This window comes from Rhinolophus sinicus, chromosome 1, assembly GCF_057876585.1.
Source record: "Rhinolophus sinicus isolate RSI-liver-muscle chromosome 1, RSI-T2T, whole genome shotgun sequence".
In the NCBI taxonomy this organism is placed as follows: domain Eukaryota; kingdom Metazoa; phylum Chordata; class Mammalia; order Chiroptera; family Rhinolophidae; genus Rhinolophus; species Rhinolophus sinicus.
The window spans coordinates 26,899,612-26,915,225 of NC_142501.1; the positions used below are offsets into that span (position 1 = coordinate 26,899,612).

The 15,614-nt window shown below is 42.0% G+C and overlaps 1 protein-coding gene across 2 annotated transcripts; it reads right to left on the bottom strand.

Moving 5' to 3' along the window:
* Nucleotides 1-1,209: 1,209 nt before the first annotated feature.
* M6PR (mannose-6-phosphate receptor, cation dependent) lies at nucleotides 1,210-11,404 on the bottom strand. 2 transcript variants are annotated; one of them, XM_019713499.3, is made up of 7 exons: nucleotides 10,524-11,404; nucleotides 6,042-6,221; nucleotides 5,121-5,287; nucleotides 3,812-3,921; nucleotides 3,397-3,527; nucleotides 2,729-2,855; nucleotides 1,210-2,260 (listed from the first exon to the last, which is right to left on the bottom strand). In XM_019713499.3, the coding sequence occupies exons 2-7, from the start codon at nucleotides 6,218-6,220 to the stop codon at nucleotides 2,138-2,140; spliced, it is 837 nt and encodes a 278-aa protein (XP_019569058.1). In that variant the 5' UTR covers nucleotide 6,221; nucleotides 10,524-11,404; the 3' UTR covers nucleotides 1,210-2,137. The 2 variants fall into 2 exon arrangements, with proteins under 2 accessions (XP_019569058.1, XP_074182157.1); XM_074326056.2 differs by having other exon boundaries at nucleotides 10,574-10,734.
* Between the last annotated feature and the right edge of the window lie 4,210 nt (nucleotides 11,405-15,614).

Consider the following 15,614-nt stretch of genomic DNA (forward strand, 5'->3'; position numbering starts at 1 on the left):
ATCTTTACAATTCTCACCTCCCCAGTCCAACCTTTATAAAAGAGGATGTCTAGAGAACTAGGAATGCTAGCCTTATCCTGGAGTGGAGTGGAGCCAGGGTCTCAGTTCTCTAAGAGGAGAAATATGCATTATAAGGCAAGGAAATGGGTGAAACGTAGTTGTGCCTCCCCAGTGAGAGAGGTAGGGTTCTTCTAGCTTGTGTGACACAAGTAGCAAAATCTGGTACTTCCTCTGGATTATCTGACTGTAGCTGTGGACCAGTTTTTTTGTTGTCAGTCACTCCTATACCATTGAACATTTTCTCCTGCATCCATGGCAGGTTCACCAGCCAGTGTAGAGACTTGGTTGGCATCATTCTGACTTGCTGCAGGGACTAAAAGTGTTTGGCACACATGTGGCTGTTGTCATTCTTTCTGCATCCCCTGCTCCCTTCCAATCCATCTGTTGTCTTCTACCCTTCCCTTTCAATTCCAACTCTGCTCTGTCCTATAGCTTTATAAACCAGGAGTGCATGGGGCTGAGGTCAGGAGTATAAATAACCTGCCTTAGGTGCTATTCCTTATACAACAAAAATATTAAATATTTTTTTCTTCCTCAGTAAAAGGATAAAAATTGGTCTCGGTTGTCGCTTACTCCAATCCAGTGTCTTTCACACAAATGACTAGGCCAACGTGGGTTTTTTTTTTTTTTTTAATCTTTCAAGTGTTTTTGTACAAAAAATGGTGGGTTTTTTTTTTTTTTGCATTTTTAAAACGTGTGGGGGAGGGATGCAAACAAGTAACAAAAAAGATGCTTTTACAACATTATTTTCCCTGTTTAGAAAGAAAAAAAATCATCCCAATAGTATTTAAAAGTCCAAGGATGAAATAATTTCATTTTCTTCTCTAAGGCTATAAAAGGTCCCTGCCTATTGATTCATTCCATCCTCTTGTGTCCAGCGGAGCCATGTTACTCTTCAATGGCACAGGTTCACTATTAAAGATCAGGCCAGGTTTCTGGGTACACGGCCTAAATATAAAGGTGGGAACCTCAGAGGATTAAAAACCTCTCCACAGAAATGTGGGCAAGAAGATACTTCCCTGAGTCAGAAGGGACAGGTGCAGCGGCATCCCACACCCAGAGCAGAGGATGACAGAGCCCTAGAGGTCCCACTTCTGCCTCCATTCCCTTTCCAGAAGATTGAAAATAAAAAAGTCAAAACGACATGCCTGTGAAGAAAGTACAACATGTTTAGAAACACTGGTGGAGGGAAACATCTCAGGAGTAAGAAAAGCTTTGCCTGTTTTTACTCCGAGTGGGAGGAAAAAGCCATCAAGGAGATCCCAATACAAGGTAAACAAACCCCTTTTCTGGAACTCCTGTAGCATAGAGGGGACACTCGATTTCTCACCGACAGGACTTCTGGATTAGGCATTTTGGCCACATATAGACAAATACCCAAAGACCCCACAATCCAGGGCCCAATTCCAACTATAAAGTCACTCCAATGCCAACGAATGATGTGATGGTACCTTATAATCCTCTAATTGGGAAATTTCACATTTTTCCCATCCTAACCCCAGAGGTGGGAGAAGCAGGTCTTCATCTCCAGGCTCAGACGAAATGGTAGTACTTGGATTGCAACCAAGTAATCACTGCAAAGTAGTTCCAAGCAGCAAGAAATTACATCCAGATTCTCATGGAGACTACTGTAGGGTATAGAGTAAGAGCATGAAAGCAATCAAACTTTGTATAAATAATAGTTCTTTGCTTTTTTAATTAAAGAAATCCAGTGTCTCAAAAACTTGTGAAAATGTGTTTAAAAAAGAAAGGGCCAGCAAGCCTGCCACATGCTTTTGCTCATTAAAACTATCGTACTTGTACCTTCCTGTACTTTCTACACCAAGAGAGCGCAACAGCCTCTTGTCTCTGGGCCTATTACCTTTGGCCTACAACTCCACCTCCAGAGGGAAAACCGAAAATAGGGAAAAAGGGAAAGTGTCTCTAGTGAGAAGAGGATGCAAACCAAAAGCAAACTGGAAAGCAAGAGCAACATTAAGGGTGAGGTGAGCGACTGAAGTAGAGACTGCCTAAGAAAGCTGGCTGAGTAAGCTTTGGCTTGGGGGACTGAAGAAGAAGCTGGGCATTTAAAGTGCAATCACATTGGTAATAAATGATCATCCCTTTCTTCTGACTCCTCCCCCAGCTGGTCATCCCCCACACCACGATATGCAGCAGGCACGTTTCGGGGTTTAGAACGGCACACAAAGTCACAACCATCCTGTAGGGAGAAAAGCAAAGGAAGGAAATGATAATATGGAATAACCAACTTGAAGGTAAAACAAAGTATATTTATGGTCTAAAAATGGCAAGAACGAGTTTTCTCCAGGGATAATGAAGAGAAAACACCAAGTTCCAAGGATCACCCTTAATTGAATTTGAAGTCAACAGGACAAAAATTCTAATGAGGCCTCACCTACTTTCCAACTAGGGCCCTGAACAGCTAGATCAGATTCCCAAATCTAAGCAACAGCGTTGCTCTTCCAGCCAAGTCTTAGCAAGGCCAGAAGCTAAGATGCTAAGCTCCTGAGTTCTTGGGGCCATCAACTGTCTTGTTTGCTGGGCCTTTTGTGGCTTTAGCATCCAAGTCCTGTGTCTCAGGGAACCTCTTAGTCTGCGCAAACCAGGATGGTTGGTCACTCAACCCTATATGCAGGCTACAGACTCAGCCAGCTGCCCTGTTACTTACTGCTACCAGGTTGCCAAGATCCTGCCAGAAGGCTAAGTGGGGAAACTGCTCCATTCCCTTGGCTCCCACCACCAGTCGCTGGTATAGGAACCCCCCGATGATATAAACAGCAACCAGTGATGCAAACCTATCGAGAAAAAAAGACCTATACTTAAAAACCAAGAAATAGTAAAACTCAGATACTAAGGATAATCTCTATAGTCATCATTAGCTATTTCCTAAGCTGTGTTCTATAAAATGGGAAAAACGGGTAGTGATGTTAAATGAAAAAGGGCTGGCAGCTTCCTAAGACAACCAATTAGAGCACTGTCAGTCTGAGAAAACATGTTCAGAAAAAAATAAGACTGACTTCTGCCAAGAATAGTCATCATTAGATCACATGATTCTGTTAAAATATTCTAATAATCTAATGGGATAATATTAACAACTATCCATCTCTCCAGTAGGGAAAAAAAAAGGACCTCCAATGTGAATATTTAAGGGGGAAAAAACATTAAATCTCATTTTTTAAAACTTGTATAGTCAGAGTTTAAAGAGGATTGTCACACAAAGTTCTTCCCACTAAAATTATAACACATAAACACATATCCAATTTGTGCCCATATACAACCAAGAAATTAAGAGTTAAAAAAAAAAAGGCTTGGACCAATAAGGGAAAAAATACTCACGTGACCAGTAAGATAGAACCCACACTGAGGTGGGAGATCTCTGGAGAACAGGCCAGGCTACTATCCATCTCAAAGAGGTAGAAACAATCTTGGACTTTGCCTCGCTCCTCAAACACAGGGTTAAAATTGTCCTGATGAAAGGACAGAACACAACATTTATGTACTAAAGTGTTTTCTTTTGATTCCATTTAAAAAAAGAAAAAAACCCCACAAAACCCAAGAAACATTTGCTTTCTCTTAGTTCAATAACCTATTTTCATGTATGTTGAGAGATGGGTGTCTACAACATAGGGAAAAATTGAACTTCTGTTTTTTTCTTGTCCATCCCAACGTATCTTGTCCCCTCTGGAGAGTCTCTCCGACCTCAGGTTAGTCCTTCCATCTCTCTAGGCTCCTATGTCCCAGGGTGCCTCACCGCTAGGGTGTGTCGATTGCAGGAAATCATCACCACTGCCCGACGCTGCTCCTTGCCACAGTGACGCTCATATTCATCACCCCCTTTATAGATCAGCATGATCCAATTACCTGAGGAGGGACAAGAAAAATGGAGCTTTGGGGTGGGAGAACAGCAGAGGCAGAACTGACTACTATGGGAAAGTGGAATTGGGGAATTCAGTGAAATGGGTTTTAATGAAAATAACCATCATCAGTATGGGCTCTGTACACCAGAAATAACTAACTAAATTTGCTTCTTTACAACGGCTCTTTGTTCCCTTGATAAGACAATTAAGATTCAGATAGTCATATAAGAATCTTAATTTTCTATATTAAAGGTGGGCAACTGATAGTGCAAGAACAATGATGCTCCACACCTTAACAATGATTCACATTTGCTAAACACCTGCTAACATCAAAAGAAGAGGTTCCATACAACTACTGGGTGGCAGGGGAAAGCCTAAGATTTAAATTAGCCACAGAGAAATTAAAAGTCGATTTTTTAAGATTGGGGGGCATTTCTTTTTCCTTTAGTATTTACTGTGTTCAATTTTTTTTTTTTTTGCAAAATACTTGATTCAACAGCCATGTGAGGTGAATGAGGTAAGGATTCTGCTTCCAATTTTGCATATGTGGAAACAAAGTCAAAAAGGTGAAATGATTTTTCAAAGTCACAGGACAAGTAAATGATGATCTGGGTCAAAAATCCAGTCTTCTGACCCAGAGTCCCAAATCCTTCATGTTACTTTTTCTCACACTATTTGTAGGAGCAAATATCTGCACTGGGGTGATACTCTAGTTTCTTATCTGCTTAAGGAAAGGAATTAGACTCTAGGACTCTAGGTGCTCACAGTCCTTTCTAGCAGTTAAAATTGTGACTTTTGAGAAATATTGTCACCATCTTTATTACAAGTTGGTAGGGAAGTTTTTGTAGACTGACTGGTTAGCAAAACCTGATCTTTTGCAGTTTGATTAATTAATTGGTGGCGATTGATATTTTGAAGTGTAGTATGAAAAACTCATTAAGTATTAAAGGGACTCCAGACTATACAATTCCAGCTAGAGTCTTCTTTTTTGCACAAGCTTTTCATGAACTTTAAAACAAACACATAAATGTCCTGAGCCTTGACTCCAGAGGAGCTGTGGAACTAGGTATCCTGTGGTTTATGGTCTCAAGTGTGCTGCACCACACATACCATGTGATATTCTGAAGAGACTGGGAAAGACAGACAGGATTGTCAGAGGGACTGACTTGGGATCAATTAATCAGTCAAAAGGGAGAGTCTTACTTCCATTGAAGATGTGAGTCTCGTTGAGTCTCCCCACCACCGTTTCCTTCCCATTACTTTTGTTGATCTGCACCAGGCCTGCCCCAGAGGAGAGGTTGCCAGCTTCCCCGCACACCCTGAATAAGTACAGATACGTTTCTGGGCCCTGGCCCTCAGTGCTCTCAAAGCTGTAAGGAGAAGTGAGGAGTAAGAAGGAAGAGGAGAGTTACTGGCTGACAGCCTGAGGAAGAGCAGCCTCTCTTCCTTTTACTCCCCTGCCCGCCCCGCCCCCCAAAGATGTAGTCAATTTATTTATCTGATATCACAGCTAAAAATAGTGAAAAGTATTTGTTGAATCATGAGACATCCATGACCCTAACAGCCCATCCTAACTGTTGATGAAGACTGATTAAAATACACCTCCCCAGACAGATAGTCTAGACATTCCTAGAGTACCTGCTCTAGACTATGCTAAAGTGTTAGCTACTATTTCCCTGTGAATGAGGGTCTCTGTTCATGGGCTACTCCCTTGTTTCTCAAGGAACATCAGCAGATCTATACACCTGAAGATTCCTGACACTTCTGATAACATGGATAGGTCTACGTATGCTCATCTGATACTTCTAAAGTCCTATTTATATGGAGGCATCAAATGATGCTTTTTAAAAAAATTCCTACAAGTTGGTCTCTTGGATCCAGTCTTGGAAACAGCTACTGTTCTACATAAGAGAACTGCACATTGCTACTAAAAACTGGGCTGAGAATTTGCTCTGTATCATAAAAGAAAGCAAGACAGCACCAGTTATCTTAGATAAAGAGGAGGTTATTATACGTGTATTACCTCCATGTTTAATAGTAATACCAAAATAAAATCAATAAGAGGAGGGAAAGATTCTTTAATAAAGTGATTTTCTCAAGCCCTTTAAGGTTCTTCTCATTTACCTTTTGCCAAAGAGTGGTTTCAACCTCTTCAGTAGAGCCAACTCTTTCTCTGACTCTCTACCCGGTTCTCCTACCAGGTCACAGGTTTTTTCTTCCGCCTGCCAGGCTTCTTCTACTATCACAGCCAGGAGTAGCAGCAGCAGTAATCCAGTCCTCCAGCAGCTGTAGGAGGGGAGCATCCTTTTGGGAGAGTGGGTGTGTTGGGAAAGGGGAAGGGGGGAGGAACAGGAGAGAAAGGAAAGAGTAAAGCATAAGAGTGTGTAATAAATGAAAGGTATTTTTAAAAATCTTTTTATTTTCCACCCATCACCTCCTATTTTACACTAGCCAGTTTTCTTCTTTATTATGAAGTTGGGTTTTATTTTCTTGTGTCTGTCCATTTCAAGCTTTCAGTTCTTACCTAAGTTATTTTTTCCTGTCCTTTAATATTCTGAATTGGATTCTTAAGTCTCTAGGTTTCTCTTTTTCTATTTACAACTTATTTTGACAGCCTCTTCCTAGCTGATTCCATTGCCTGACACCATCACTATCTCCTGTCCTTCCTGTGCTGCTTCAGGACAGAGGCACAATGTGCATTCAACAAAAAGGATGGCACTGGCCTTGGTGAAGAGTTAGTGTCTATAGCTGTTGATGATTTTTGCAAAGTGTGCATAAAACAAGAACAGCTTGACTTCCAAGGCAGTTTACCAACTCCTCAGCTCTATGAGGAGAGACTCATTTTTTGTTCTAGAAACTGTCAGAAGGACCAACCAATGGCCTAGGGAATACTTAGGTGCCACCAATGAATGGTATTTTGATTATGCAGAAAGTATAAGATTCTTTGGCATATACAGCAAATAGTACACTTTAACATCTCTGTGCCAAGAGCACGTGTATCAGGAAGCTCATATACATATAACCTTCAGTCTAATTCATAGGTGAGTCCTTCAGAGCACATTATGGAGACGAGAAGAGGGAAAGAACAAAAAAGAATTATTTAATTATGACAGCCTGAGTGGAGACACCCTTGCCTCTTTATTGTTTGATGAAAAGTTAGATTGCAATTATCTCATTATTTAAAGTTTAATACTTTAAACTTTGTGCAGTTTCACTGTACCAGTCGTGCATCCTTAGACATGCGTGGCTTAATCTCTGAGACAGGCATATGCTACTGGCGGGATCAACCAGATTTTGTTTGTCTGCTTGTTTGTCTTCCTTACTTTGCAGGCCACGTATATAAAGGGAAGAAGCTGAGGCCAGAGGGATGGGAGCTCTGCCTGGAACTTGCCATAAACAGGAAGTGAACAGCTGAGAAGTTTGTGCTGGGGCCTGAGTTCATAAATACTGCTTAGACCAGTGGCCCTTCCTAAGATAAGACATAAATTACAACTTAAGATGTAACAGGGTCTATTTGCAAGTTATTAAGAAAATGTAACAACAGAGAAAGACTTGAATACCGCGGGCCCTGACCTCTCAAACCAATACACAGGAACACCCAAAAGTCTTCGTTCACATTCACCATAAGAATGATGAACAGAGATGAACGCAGCCACCACACCTAAAACTTGACGTTATCTACTTTAATGTTTCGTCTCTGAAAAATAATTCAATCATTTATGTTACAGGAAGAAGAAAATTCACTAGGTCAAGATGAGTCATTTGAAGAAGTATTCCAAAACTCGCCTCAGGCTCTCCAAGCCACAGATCTCAAGAGCTCCGAGATTTCCAGTTAAGTATAGTTGTCTTTCTACGCTCCAAATTGCCGACAACCCTTGGCACTCACCAAGTCACTTTACAATTTAGTAATTTCAGCTGACCTGCTGCTTGTACTGCTCTAGGAATGGAAACACATGGCTCTGTTTCCCAAACTCATTTCCTTTTCTCTAATCCATCCTCCTACTCAGGGCACACCGAATACCCTTGCAAAAGGTTTCACTCTGGTATCATTAATGACCCTTAAGCCTCGGCTACTTGTTAATTTCATACCACTATCACTAATTTTTCTGACACAAAGATTCATTTTTTCAAACTTTTCTCCTTTGTAATAAAATGCTTTCATACTACAAGTCTGGACTTTGGTTCCAATTCTCTTTAAAGTCCTCTAATTCTTTCCCATGCTTGTCCACTGACTCCATTGCATTTTTAGAATGTAAAACTTGAAACAGGCAGAATTTAATGGGTACCCATAAGTTTAAAGATAGGAAAATGGAAGCTCTGAGCCCAAATGAATTTTCTCCACTCCCCTTCTTAAATTTAAGAATCTTAAATCTTAAATTTGACCTTCTGTTTTCCACACTCCACTAGGACAACAAGTGCTTGGGAAGTTGTCTGCCTGACTTTGTGGACTCCGAACATCAATTCACTATAGTATTAGGTTGGTACAAAAGTTATTTGTGGTTTAAAAGGTTAAAAGCAATTGCAAAATCCGCAATTACTTTTGCAATAACCTAACAGTATTAATAAGGTGTTTCCACAGAATACTTGCAGCCAGCCATAAAGTCTGTGGCCCCCATAAACACATTTAAGGCACCAATAGGAAACACTTTGCTTACCTTCTGCCAGGTAGTTTGAAGCACTTTACATACATTAACTAATTAATCCTTACAACAACACATGCAGTAAATACAATTACTGTCCCTATTTTAAGATGATAAAACTGAGACAGAACTAATAGAGTGAACCAGACAGTCTGGCTTCAGAGCCCATGGTCTATACTTCACTCCACGTGTATCTGTCTCCTTTCACATCTATTTTTTTGTGGAATCAGAGTATGCAGCCAAAGCTTTGATTTCTTTTTGACGGAACAAGAAGGGGAAGTGCCTCACACAGTTCAGTGAGTAAGAGATGGAATGAAGAAATCAGACCTCAAACTCCTACCTTCCCTAAATTAACTCACTGCTCAACACACAACTTCACCAGATTAGTTACAAAAAAGAAATGAGACTCCTTCTATTAGATTGATTTAGCATGCCATTTTCCTTATGTTCTCTTTGGATCTAATTTAAAATTTCAACATTCTGGGCTTTTAAGTTTTTTTTTTTCTTTCCCAGGGCCAGTTTTTCTGGACGGATGCTCACACAGAAGGCTGTGTTTTTTGATCTCAAAGTTATTCCTTATGTGTTAACAGTTGATGATCTTCCCCCCAAAATTAGATAAAAGAATTTCACAGAATTGGGAAAGGATGAAGGGTTAAATGCCCTGCAGTCTGCATTGTTGAATTGAGATAGTTTTCGTTTGCTTATTGGTTCAAAAAGTTAGGATGAGAATCAATTTATATTCTTCTCTTTCCAGATTAGGGTCTGCATATATGCTCTGGCTGCTTCTCTTCGATTTAGTGGCATGTGCTCTGAGTGCTTTATCTAGATTATTATGTTCCTTAATCTACACAACCCAGAAAAGTAGGTATTTCTCCCATTTTATACATGAGGAAACTGATGCTTACAGAGGTTAAGTTACTTGCCCTAGATTATACAAGTATTAAACATGTATGAAGTTAGTGGGGCAACCTGGACAATTCATGGCATAAAGATATTTGCTGAAAATTTTCTGATAAATACAGGGGTGCAAAAATGTATTAGGAAGAGTATGAAGTCCAAGGGTTGGGTAGTCCCTTTTAACGTGCTACAGCGAGATTCTTAAGAGGCAAGAGTTTGTCTAGATACTTTGGAAACAAGGGGCAGGATCATAAGATTTTGAGCCGCTCCCCCTTCAATTTTTTTGTTCTATGATAGACCTAATTGGTAAAGCTAAAAAATTCTCATTCAGTGGGATGACCAATGACTAAACCAGGAATTGGGAAGCAGTTTATATCACTGGGTCTCTGTACCACTCACTTCCCCATCCTTCAAGAATAGCCACGAGCATTTTCCATTTTTCAATGACATTTCCACTCTCATCTCTGTGACTCATTTCTGTGATGTAGCAGCCCTTCGCTCTTATCTTTGGCAACCTACACATTTAGAAGAGCAGTCCTGATTAGCTAAAAGGCCCAGTGCTGAAAACCCTCAGAGCAGTTCTGTGTCCCAAGGGCAGAAGCTCCCTACAGAGGAACACAGCAGTAATCCTTCTATTGGCTAGCTATTCTCCATACCACACACTCATCCCCCTTAAACTTCTTCCAGGGTTCTAGAAATTCTAGTCTCCTAACTTTCCAACTGCTTAGGCCCATACCCTCTCCAAATAATGCTACTTTACCTCTCTCCACGATGCAGTCCAAAATTCCTTCTAAGGTATCCAGTGACACCTCAAACGCACTCCATACCTAGGGACCATCCTTTCCCTGCCTTCCAAATACACATAAATCCCCTCTCTAGTCTTGGAGGTCCTTTCTCCTGCACTACCGTTGGGACTCTGGGACTCCTCGCCCTTACGCCTTCGCCCCCATTCTGCTATAAGGATCCTCAGCTGGATTTTTGGCTAGAACCCCGGACAAGGGAGACTTAACGATCTCGGTCCGTGTCACAGACGCCAAGGTTTGAACGCTCATCAGCCCCTTATACTCACGTGTCACGGGCAAAGGGAGCAGCTAAAGCTCAGACTCCCCGGGTGAGTACCTGTCTGGGGTTGGGAGACAGGGCCAGCAAAGGGCTAGCCGCAGACCCCGGTCCCAGAGCTCGTGTCACAGCCAGCGTTCCCCCCGTCACCTCGCGGTGCTCCACTCCGGGAACCGGAAACAGGAAGCGCCAGGCGGCCGCTGGGCAACTGCTCCTCCCACTAAACCCCGCGGCATGTGACCACAGACCATCTCGCCTCGTTCCCCTTCCCGGTTCCCAGATCATCCTGGACACTGATTGGCCACTATCGCGGACGTGTGGCTCCGCCCTTGTTCTATCAATTCCAATCATTGTCGAGATTTTCAAGTTCAGGTCCACCTTTTCGGTTTGCCTTTCTACCAATGGGTACCAGAGTACGGCCTCGGGGGCCTCCCGGCGCGGGGGCGCCCGTCACGAGGGGTCACGCGCGGTCACGCGCCAGGCCCGCTCCCGGGTGGGTCCGATAGAAGAGGGCACGGTGGGGAAGGCGGCGGAAGCGGAAACACGGAAAGGCGCCTGTGCTCCCGGCCTTAGTAGGAGTTGTAGTTCTCACGCCAGGTCTTCTCCAGATGGTTCGCCGCCTGCGAGAGGCGCTGTTTCGCCGTCTGCCGCCGCGAGTCTGGCTGTCTCCAATGTTGGCGCCTAGAGGACAGTAGAGAGCGATTGGGTCTGGGTCGACTTGGCTTTCTTAGCGACACCTTTGCACTTTCCTTTTCTGCAGTTGAGTACGTTGGGGTGTGTTGTTATTGTCACTATTATTATCTTTATCATTCTCCTCCCGGCTCGTGGCATTTTGCGTGATAAACACTGCAACCACTTTTGTTCTCCAGGTTTCTTCATCCCCTGCTCACTCCATATTGTCAGCATTACTGGTGTCCTGGAGAACGAGCCACTCGATTTTAGATTTTGTGCCTTTGCTAAGATCCTTTGTAGTTTCCCGCATGTCTTCCCACTCATTCTTAGAACTCAGTTCAAATGCTGTCCCTCCTGTAACTTCCCGGATTCACTGTCTTCAGAATTAATCATTTCTGAATGCCCGCTTGTTGCTTGTACCTGACTCTAGCCTGATTTCATTCGGCTTTGAGTAGGATGTTGCTTTTTGTTCTCTCTTTGCGAATAGGGGATGGATTTTGGTTCGTCATTCTCACCAGAGCTAGTACAGTGTCTTAAATCCGGTAATAGAAGCTAACACTTGCATAGCTCTGTGGTGACTTGCCACGGTTGTAAAAGCTTTTGAAGAGAATTTACTTAATCTTCACACTAACATTAATGAAGAAGTATCTTATCCCAATTTTACAGATGAGTAAATTAAAGCCGATAGAGTAACTTACCCTGGGTCCCACGGCTATTAAGTTACAGAGTCAGTATTTAGGCTCCATAATTTAGGTGTTAGTTATATAGGCATGTAGTCTCCAGAGTCCATGCTCTCAAGCACTATATTACAGTGACTGTATAGGATCCCGCATTTATTTATTAATTGGTACATTCATTTCAGGCTAGGTGGTAATCATATCTGGGTTGGATTTGGATGTATACTCAAGAAAAAAATAAGAAAATTAAAAGATGAGTTTCTAATAATAAAAGTCATTTTAGTAATAATAAAAGTAATCACGAAACACAAAGAACAACAAAACAAAAATCCATAAACCCACCAAGAAGTTGCATATATCCTTCATGAACATGTTATTCCTTCCTTTAAAAAAATTAATATCAAATATTATCTCTATTTCAATAACTACAAATAAATGTTTTAATGGTTGCATAACATTTAGCTGTATGGATTGCTACTTAAGCAATTCCATCAGTGTTGGGCATTTAAGTTATTTCCATGTCTTGCTTTTATCATTCATTTAACAGATGTTTACTGTGCAATTACATCGTTATTAGGATACCGCAGAGAAAAAAGACAACCCTTTTGCAATGAGCTTTCATCCTAGAATTGATGTTTATTTGTTGAATTGAATTATTTTGATTTCAGAAATCTTGCATCTTTGTCATTGCATAGAATATGGAGGGCAGGAAGTGTGCATATCGTAAGTGGGGAAAGGTCCAGAAATTGAATAGGTTGAATAACCTGTCTTCTGTGTGAGTGGGAGCTTCTCTTTCCATTCTGGTGCAAATAACCTTGGTCACCTTCCTGCTCCTCAGGTATCAGTCCCCATTCTGGGAGCTATCTGTATTAGAACTGATCTCAAGGTTCTTGCCAGTGGCAAAAGTTGAAATGAGCGGTTCTTTTTTGGGTATCTGCTTTGCCTCTCTCTAGCCTCATCATTAACAAGGACACCCCGCACCCTATACCTACATTCACACCCTCTTCCCCCACATACCATAAATTATTCACTTTGTTTAGAAAGTAGTTCTAGGAATTTCGTCCTAAAATCAAATGCTGAGGATGCCTCCTGTTTAGTATAAGCAGAAGAGGGGAAGGTACTTGAAAGATCTAGGTATTCTGAGTTCTTTCTTCACTTCATTGCTTTGATAATTGTCCCAGACATGTTTTTGGTTGACTCTGAGATGGAAACTTTATTGGGAATGGCTGTTTTAACCTCTCAACAGCTTTTGCGTGAGTTTTGTTACAGGTTTTGCTCTTGTCTCATGTCAAATACATCCTGTTTGCTCACAATTTCTGATCTCCTCAGGGATTTCTTGAAATTTGTTTGGTGGTGAAGGGGAGCAGAATGTGTCACCCCAAAATATGCCACTTTGACATGTGGATTATTTTGAGCTGAAGGCAATCAAGACCCAGCAGACTCAAAAAAACTTTTACTTCTCCCTTAACTGGCTAAAAGAATTTAGATAGGGGGCCTGGCCCAAAAAGAGGTATTACCAGAGATAACTTTCTTATCTGGAAGATTTACCTACATGGCAGGGCAAACATCTGGTGACTAAACATCTGCTTTTATCTTCCTGTGAATTGGCCTCCTCCCCTTTGAAGCTTCAGGACCCCATTCCTGTGCCTTAGTTCAGGATGGCGTATAAGCCTCAGTTGCCTGACTGCCTTTGCATCTCATCTTTTTATTGGGCCTCCTCCATGTACAAAATTAAATTTGTCTTTCTCTCCTATATAATTTTATTAACCAAGTCACCCCAATAAATTTAATAAAATTTAACAACGAAAACAGAAATGAATTATCTAAGACTTATTTCTGGGTTCCTGCCTTAGGGTGCCATTAACAGTCTTTGTAGTACAGTTATTTAACTGTAACAGTAAGTAACAGTTATTTAACTTTTAATATTGAAAGGGATGTAAATCTACAAAGACTTATGCAAATTATATTTTTAAACATTTGAATAAAATGGAATATTATATTGAAGAATAAAAATATTGTTTTTTTCCTGTTAATCTGTCTTATGTCAATTTAATTATCAGACCAGTTAAAGAACCTAGAAGGGTTGAAGGAAAATTTGATTCTCTCCTACAGTAGTTTTTTCAGTCTTGTTATGTATTCAGTTTGACATCTTGAAGCAGATTTCAAGTTTGAACTTTTATTGGTACCTTCCTTTTAAAATGATTATGTTGGGGCCGGCCCGGTGGCTCAGGCAGTTAGAGCTCCATGCTCCTAACTTGGAAGGCTGCCGGTTCGATTCCCACATGGGCCAGTAGTCTCTCAACCACAAGGTTGCCAGTTCAATTCCTTGAGTCCCACAAGGGATGGTGGGCAGCACCCCCTGCAACTAAGATTGAACACGGCACCTTGAGCTGAGCTGCCACTGAGCTCCCAGATGGCTCAGTCGGTTGGAGCGCCCGCAAGGGATGGTGGGCTGTGCCCCCTGCAACTAGCAACAGCAGCTGGACCTGGAGCTGAGCTGCGCCCTCCACAACTAAGACTGAAAGGACAACTTGAAGCTGAACGGCACCCTCCACAACTAAGATTGAAAGGACAACAACTTGACTTGGAAAAAAGTCCTGGAAGTACATACTGTTCCCCAATAAAGTCCTGTTCCCCTTCCCCAATAAAATCTTTTTAAAAAATGATTATGTTAAAATAAGGTGATCATGTTTAACATACGAGGTCTGATGATTAAGTTCATGAATTCATCCTAGAAGAAGTGCTACTGTGTTTCCCCAAAAATAAGACCTTGCCGGACAATCAGCTTAATGCATCTTTTGGAGCAAAAATTAATATAAGACCCAGTATTATTTTAATACAATATAAGACTGGGTATAGTATAGTATAGTATAGTATAGTATAGTATAGTATAGTATAGTATAGTATAGTATAGTACCAGGTCTTATACTAATTTTTGCTCCAAAAGATGCATTAGAGCTGATTGTCTGGCTAGCTCTTATTTTGAGGAAACACAGTACACACCTGTCATGAAGGGCGGCATGCGGGGTCTCTAGTCCCACTCCCCACATAAGAACGCAGGATATGGTGAGGCTAAAAAGGAACACCCACGGAGCCATAGATAGGGCAGTCACTATATTCTCACTGGTGGCTGCGATGGAGACACAGGAAGCAGGAGCCACACTATCCACAACCTACCATCCACCTCTCTGCCAACCAACCTCACTTACTAGCTGCAATCCGCCATGCTATCTGCAATCCGCTCTTGATAACTCAGCCACCATCTTCTTGGTAGCCCCCATCTTCTGCTAGCATGGCCACGGCAGTTATATTAGTGGCCAATGGCTCACTGGTTATAGCTGACGGCCAACTAGCCACAGCTGATGGCCATTCGATCACAGTTGATGGCCATTTACTACCTGAACCAGCACCTTTCCATATGAGGCTGAGAGCCTGGAAACTGCACTCCTGGCTCTGTCCCCACACTCCACCCCTACAGCGTCTTGCCTCACAATCTACGTGACAAACGTCTTCTGTGAGGGGCCCTGTGCGAGGAGCCTGGAGGTGAATGCAATATCCTGGACACAGCCAGTCTCTCTGGACACAGCTAGGGTTTCTCAGGGCACCACCAGACCTTCTGGGCACAGCCAGACTTCCTGGGCTTCTTAGGGTACCACCAGTCTCACTGGGCACAGCCAGGGCCTCTCAGGGAACTGCCAGCAAGTTCTCTGGGCTCAGCAAGACTCTCTCTGGGCTCAGCAAGACTTCCTGGA

What these genes read in the sequence shown, in the direction of transcription:
- M6PR (XM_019713499.3), bottom strand. Translation starts at nt 6,220, where the DNA reads ATGCTCCCCTCCTACAGCTGCTGGAGGACTGGATTACTGCTGCTGCTA. An exon ending in AAACCACTCTTTGGCAAAAG is followed by an intron (nt 5,288 to 6,041) that starts GTAAATGAGAAG and finishes TTCTCCTTACAG; the next exon opens with CTTTGAGAGCACTGAGGGCC. An exon ending in GACTCACATCTTCAATGGAA is followed by an intron (nt 3,922 to 5,120) that starts GTAAGACTCTCC and finishes GTCCCTCCTCAG; the next exon opens with GTAATTGGATCATGCTGATC.